The 7,258-nt window shown below is 44.4% G+C and overlaps 1 protein-coding gene across 1 annotated transcript in view; it reads left to right on the top strand.

The window, feature by feature from the left end:
• The window catches only part of ATXN10 (ataxin 10), a 103,082-nt gene that overhangs the window by 15,549 nt on the left and 80,275 nt on the right, over window positions 1-7,258 (top strand). The window contains exons 4-5 of the mRNA XM_023745787.1: window positions 944-1,040; window positions 2,518-2,676. Of these exons, the coding sequence (XP_023601555.1) occupies window positions 944-1,040; window positions 2,518-2,676 (256 nt within the window). The remainder of the gene's footprint in view (window positions 1-943; window positions 1,041-2,517; window positions 2,677-7,258) is intronic.

Genomic DNA, 7,258 nt, shown 5'->3' with positions numbered 1-7,258 from the left:
GTCCTCACCAGCTCTGTCAGCAGCATTCTATTCTAAACACATCAGCAAGGTTGTCAATAAGTCATATTCAATTCTTTTAAATACCAGTATACTGATGTTTTTGTTTGTATTATAATTGTCCAATTTGATTGTGGATTTTCCTCTTTATACTCTGTCAATTTTTCTTTTACTTATATATTTGAGGCCATGTTATTGGGTCATTCCGATTTAAAATTGTTGTATCTTCCTGGTGAATTAAGTCATTCTGAAATGACTTTATAAAAATCTTCAGTAATGCTTTTTGCCTTAAGCATTAGCCTTAAGGTTTATTATGTCTGATTTTATATGGTCTATGACAGGGGTGGGCAAACTTTTTGACTCGAGGGCTACAATGGGTTCTTAAACTGGACCGGAGGGCCGGAACAAAAGCATGGATGGAGTGTTTGTGTGAACTAATATAAATTCAAAGTAAACATCATTACATAAAAGGGTACGGTCTTTTTTTTTTTTTTTAGTTTTATTCATTTCAAACAGGCCGGATCCAGCCCGCGGGCCGTAGTTTGCCCACGGCTGGTCTATGATGTTCTTTTTAGAATGGTATTTGTCCAGTATATCTTTTTTTTAAAAATCATTTTTACCACACTTTAACTATAAAAACTCTAGTCTAAGAGTAACTTTTTAAAAATTGGAGCACATATTCCATGGTTAACTTAATTACAGGTATATGTGTTGACATTGATAATCTTTTCCAGAAGTTAGTTAACTTTGTAGAGTGCATTGTTTTGTAAGGCACTTAATATTCATGTCATGTGCAAAGTTTCCTGTGACCAGACACCGTCATTGTTAAAAAAAGGTAACAGAAACTTCCTATTTAAAAATGTTGGGAATTTCTTACTAAGATGACTTTATTCATTATGTTAAAATTTCTAAAAACCATACATCTTTTTTATTCATAAATTCTCAGCTTTTCGCTGTGGCCTGCAGTTCTTAGGCAATATTGCCTCACGGAATGAAGATTCCCAGGCTATCGTGTGGGTGCACGCTTTCCCGGAACTCTTCTTGTGAGTATATTGCTGAGTTCTTATAATTTCTGAGAAAATTGTGGTTATATCATTCCATTTACATGAAGCTCAAAAACAGGAAAAGTGAACCTTTGCTCATGGAAATGAGGATAGTGGTTTTCTTGGTGAGTGGCGGCGGGTTCAGTACCAGCTGAGAGAGGGCAGGAGCCAGTCTCCTGGGGTTCGGGAGTGTTCTGTACCCTCATCTGGGTGGTAGTTGCGTAGGTGTATTCATGTCTCAAATGCATTGATTTGTGTCTTTTGTTGTGTGTCAGTTTCACTTTAAGAAATTAAAAGTTTGGGTTAAAATGAGAAATATTGTCCTTAGCGGACACTGTAATTTATAAGAAAAAGCCATAAAACATTGAGTTGTGGGCAGTGGGTTAATCATTCATGTGTCTGAGCACTTCCTGTGTGCTCGGCACAGGGCTGGCAGATGTGGAGAATGTTAGTGTGGGTACCAGCCCGCCCCCATTGGTTCAGGGTACTTTTCCTGGTGGTCTTCTACTTTGTTTGAGCAGCTCTGTTAGTTGTAAGAATTTGAGCATTGAGTGCAAAGATGAACAAGTGATGGGGCAGGAAGGGAAGGGCAAAGCAGTGTCTGGGAGTGGAGGCCTGGTGTCTCATCCTGGCTGTGCTGCCACTGAATGGGGTGACTTTGGTGGTGGCAACGTGTAAGCAGAGCAGCTGCGGTTCGTATGTCCCGAGCTGGGCATTTCTGCACATTCTCCCTGTTCTGTGCCCAGCCCTGGGGGTAAGTTGCTGTCCATGTTTGGGCAGATGAGGGAACTGGAGCTTAGTGCTGGTAAACATAACCCCTCGCTGCCTAAATTCTTCCCTGGTTGCATACATTTTTCTGGGTCACTTGTGAAGTATGGTGTTTGCATCAGATAATCCTCATGTTCCTTCTCGTGCCCTGAGTATAACTGTCACTCAAAGATAAGTAGAGTTGGAGGCATATATATACCTGTTATCTGTATGATTAATAATAATTGAGCTTAGGTGGAAGGAAAGAATTGTGGGATTCAAGTTACAGAAGTATAAAGCTAATCACTTCTCCTGAAGAGTATTATGAAGTTTAAATGAAAAAATAAAATTCTGCCACATGCCTGACCCATAATGTAATTGACAAGAGCTAAATTGAGACCTTGCTAAGATCACAGACGACGGGTGGATGAACCAGGATTTACAGTGAGGCTCTTGACTCCACATTTTATTTCTTGCCAGGATACCACCTTCCCCTTAAACAGTCTGTCCTTTATGACTATTAATGGATACTGATGTTGTGACTAATTTTATACTTGCCTTTTTTGCAATAAATAATGTACTTGTTTCAAAGTGTTGTAATTCTTCATTAAATTCTTAAAAATTTAGTATGTACTGAATTTGTTATTGGGATTATTATTATTTATTTGCTATAATTATATTTTATCATGTTGTTAAATTGGGCTAACACTTTCATTTCTTTATTTGGAAGGTCCTGCTTAAATCACCCAGACAAAAAAATTGTTGCCTACTGTTCAATGATTTTGTTTACATCTCTGAATTCTGAAAGAATGAAAGAACTGGAAGAAAACCTCAATATTGCAATTGATGTCATAGAAACTCACCAAAAGCAGCCTGAATCAGAATGGCCGTGAGTATCATGTTAGGAATTTGATTGCTTAAGAACATTCTGACAGATCACTTTCCTAATAGAGATTTTAAGTAAAAATTCGAATTATAATAATTGGACAGTAAGTTAAAATGACACATGTTGACAAAATAAGAAAAGTTTCTCAGCAGCCCCTGGAGGCTTTGTGAGAGGTGAAGTGAGGTTTGAGCGGGTCCTTGAAGGGGTGAGAAGTTTTTAAGGTGGTGAGGAGGGCAAATACGTGGCTACTGTGGAGCGTGTGGGTCAGACCATTGTGGCTGCAGTGGGTGCTTCCTTAAAGGTTAGAGGTTCGTAAGTGTCCTGTGGGCATCGTTTAGATGAGAGATTCACTGTCATATTATACTTGTGGTTGGTGAGCACACTTGATGTCATTTCATTCTATTTAAATATATTGAGGCTTATTTTATGGCCTAACACCTGGTCTGTCATAGAGAATGTTCCATGTTTTTGAGAATGATGTGTATTCTGTTTTTGATGGAGTGTTCTATAGATACCTGGTAGGTCTAGTGATTTATAGTGTTGTTCAAGTCTGCTGTTTCCCTGATGGTCTCCTGTCTAGTGATTCATTATTGAAAGTGGGTTGCTTTTTATTTCTCCCTTCAGTTCTGTCAGGTTTTGTTGCACTTATTTCCGTCTGTGTTGGTAGGTACATAGAAGTTTGTAATGGCTGTGTCTTCTGAGGAATTGACTCTTTCATCATTATAAACCCATCATTTTGTTGTTTTTCTTTATTAGTGTCCTCCTGTTTTCTTTAAAATCTATTTTATGTCTGTTTGCCACATAGTGATCCGTTTGTCTTGGGTCGGGAGCCTTGAGCTGCCAGTAATCCCACTTGCATTTCACAGGCATGAACTTCCCCAGTTTTGGCCTCTTTTAGTATGAACGTTATTGTTCTATTGAAGGTATACCTAATCTTAAAGTGATTTATATGTATGGGCATTTATTTTATTTGAATTACCATTTGCACACAAACAGAAGTTGGTACAGAAATAATTATGTTATTGTGCTTGACTTAGAAAACCTCCCTCGGTAATGCAAGTGTTTTTACGTGACAGGTGAATCATTAGATTATTAAGCGAAATTTTCTATGGCCTAATTCTGTTTCATCTGTTAAGTATCTTGGAGCTATATTTTATGTAAATACTTTAAAATATGTTTTTATTGATTTGAGAGAGAGAGAGAGAGAGAGAGAGAGAAATGGATCGGTTGCCCTCCTACATGCTCCCGCGGGGGATAGAGCCTGCAACCCCGGCATGACCGGAATCAAACCAGCGACCTCTGGGTGCGTGGGACGACACTCAGCCAACTGAGCCACACCGGCCAGGGCGGACCTATACTTTAACCATCTGTAATTGTTTAGCAGCATGGAATAAAGGGCAAGAGGTCGTAAATGGCAAAATATAAGATCTACTTCAGGACAGTTCAAGTTAAAGTCATCAAAGGTCACTAAAGGGGTTTAGACAGGAAAAAGGATGGGAAGTAGTAGCTAACTGTCTTCTATACACTCTGCTTGACTTCCGTGAGCAGAACTCTGTATTTGGTAAACAAAAATGGGACCACAAAATACCCAGAGATGTCCAACAGCATTGTTACTTTTCACTGTTAAACCCGAACCCACCCTGAACGTGAAGAGTAAAACTACTTTTTGCCCTCCCAGCTCTCAGCATGCGAGAGCATTCCATAGGCATGAACTTGCCCAGTTTTGGCCTCTTTAGTGTGAATGTTATTGTTGTATTGAAATTATACCTAATTTTAAAATATTGAGAACAGTATTTTACAATGAGCACAAAAGGACATGGTGTTAGAATTCATAGGTTTAGTATCTTTTCTTGGAAAGGGACAAATGTAAGGTTTCAATAACTTTGGGTCTTTTTTTTTTTTTTTTTTTTTTTTTTATATTTTATTGATTTTTTACAGAGAGAAAGGGAGAGGGATAGAGAGTTAGAAACATCGATGAGAGAGAAACATCGACCAGCTGCCTCCTGCACATCTCCTACTGGGGATGTGCCCGCAACCAACGTACATGCCCTTGACCGGAATCGAACCCGGGACCTTTCAGTCCGCAGGCCGACGCTCTATCCACTGAGCCAAACCGGTTTCGGCAACTTTGGGTCTTTTTGTTTTGGTTCACACAGGAAAGCGTAGGCGAAGAAGGCTTTGGCACGCCTCCGTGTGAATGATTGGGATAATGTCCTTCTAAAAATGCTCGTTTCTCCCGTTCGTAGGTGTGAGCGATGTGCGCATGCTCTTAGATAACCCTGGGTGAATCGGTCCGAGGGGTGAAGTGTGGCATTTGAGTCTATCTGCACCTGACCGTCCACTGACTGTGCGGTACTCGTAGGTGGGGTCGGTGTGGAGCGTGAGAGGGTGGGGCGGCCAGTGCTGCCCTGTGCTGAGGGGCGCAGGGTGTCGGGGTCTTGTTTTCCTGTCACTGCCATCCTGGGAATGAGAGCCCCGAGACTCAGCCAGTTACTGTAGGGCTCCCACTCGTTACTGTGTCCAGTGCGGTAAGAAAGCAGTTTCGGGAGGAGGCTGAGTTTAAAGGTGAATGATGATTTCTTTCAGTTTTGGCCTCTTCCAGCATAAACTTTAGCATTCTCTTGAACCTACGGTGTCACTACAAAAATGAATTTATAACTGTGAGTGGAGTATTACTTTTGGGTCATATTTGGGTTATCTAGTTGATTTATTTTGCATGACAAAGTTTCATTCCCAGATTGTTATCTCCTTTGCTCTAGGGATGTTTCTTGCCTTTTGGATATAAATTTTACTATTTCCTTGGCTATAAAGGTATTAGGGAGATAAATGTAATTATCCTTCCCGTGGTGGTTTGACGCTGCTGCCCCTCTTCTGTTCTCCTGCGCACTCACATTTCATAGCCTGTGCCACTTGTCTGTGAGACTGTGAGCACCTTATGGCAAGATTTGGCGTTTGTTCTGGCAACCTCAACAGAACAACGTTTGGCATGTGGCAGGCAGGAGCCTAGTCTTGAGGCTTCTGAGTCTGAAGTGTCGGCAGCCCCGCTCAGATAGCACACGTGCAGAGAGAGCTTCCCGGCCTACAAGACGTCCTGGAGGTACTGGATTTGTAGGCACAGTGGGTGCAGGGGCGGCCAGACCCATCAGTACTGGCTCGCTGTGTCTCCTCTTCCTTCTGCGCTGCTTCCACTCAGGCACCGTTGCCGCCTGCGTTGTTAGCGCCTATTCTTTATCTGCCCGAAGATGGCATGGTCCGTGGCCCGTCTTCAGCCGTCTTCCCTGTCAGTACTCATTCCTGGGCGACCTTCCCTAGTTCCACAGCTTAAGATTCCTTTCTAAGTTGATGATTTCCAAATGGACGTGTCTGGCCTTGACCTCAGGCCAGAGCTCCAGACCTGTGTGTGCACCTTCCCCTGGCGCTTGTAACCGAGGCCTCACACTCAGGAAGACCGCAGTCCCCCCTCGGAGCCTGCCACTGCTCCCCATCTGCACTGGTTCAGCGGCCCACCTCACCTTTCACCTCGTGCTGAGGCCCGGACCCTGCTCGCCCGCACCTGAGAGTTGGTCTGGCTTCTCTTCCTCTCACCGCTTGCACGGATCAGCCCTGTCTGCCGGCCGTGCTCCAAGGTCACCTGCTTCACACCCTCTCTGCCGCGACAGCTCGAGGCAGCATCTCCCGGAGACAGACGACGGCGGGAACTGCTCGCTCACCTTTCTGCCCTCCTAGTCACCACACAGCGTAAATGTGCTGTAGAGCTTGCCACTCGCTTGCTTAGACCCTCTGGGCGCTTCCCCCAGCACCAAGGAGCCAGTTTGAAGTAACTGTCATGTCCTGGCTCCTGACTGAGCTCATTTTACTTCTGACCATTACTTATCTCCCTGCTCCTTACTTCCCACTGCTCTCGCTGCTTTTCTGTGAATTGCCCGAGTTTGTTCTCTCCTGAATCTTGACACCTGCCCTCCCTTCTGTGTGGAGTGCTCCTCCTCTGTGTGGAGTGCTCCTCTCTGTGGCATACTGCTCTTCTGCATGGAGTGCTCCTCTGTGTGGAGTGCTCCTCTCTGTGGCATACTGCTCTTCTGCATGGAGTGCTCCTCTGGGTGGCGTGCTCCTCTGCGTGGCATGCTGCTCCTCTGCGTGGCATGCTGCTCCTCTGCGTGGAGGGCTCCTCCTCTGCGTAGCGTGCTCCTCCTCTGCGTAGCGTGCTCCTCTGCGTGGCATGCTCCTCCTCTGCGTGGAGGGCTTCTCCTTTGTGTGGAATGCTCCTCCTCTGCGTGGAGGGCTCCTCCTCTGTGTGGAATGCTCTTCCTCTGTGTGGAGTGCCACAGCCTGCTTTTATAAATACACTAGAGGCCCGGTGCACGAAATTCGTGCACTGGGTGTGTGTGTGTGTGTGTGTGTGGGGGGGTGTTTCTCAGCCCAGCCTGCACCCTCTCCAATCTGGGACCCCTCTCACAATCCAGGAATGCTGACTCCTAACTGCTCGCCTGCCTGCCTGCCTGATTGCCCCTAACTGCTTCTGCCTGCCAGCCTGATCACCCCCTAACCACTCCCCTAACAGCCTGATCGATGCCTAACTGCTTCCCTG

The sequence above is a fragment of the Myotis lucifugus genome, unplaced genomic scaffold (assembly GCF_000147115.1).
Source record: "Myotis lucifugus unplaced genomic scaffold, Myoluc2.0 scaffold_582, whole genome shotgun sequence".
Taxonomy (NCBI): Eukaryota; Metazoa; Chordata; class Mammalia; order Chiroptera; family Vespertilionidae; genus Myotis; species Myotis lucifugus.
Note: the sequence above shows the minus strand (reverse complement) of the source record. Positions and strands in the feature narration are given on the sequence as shown.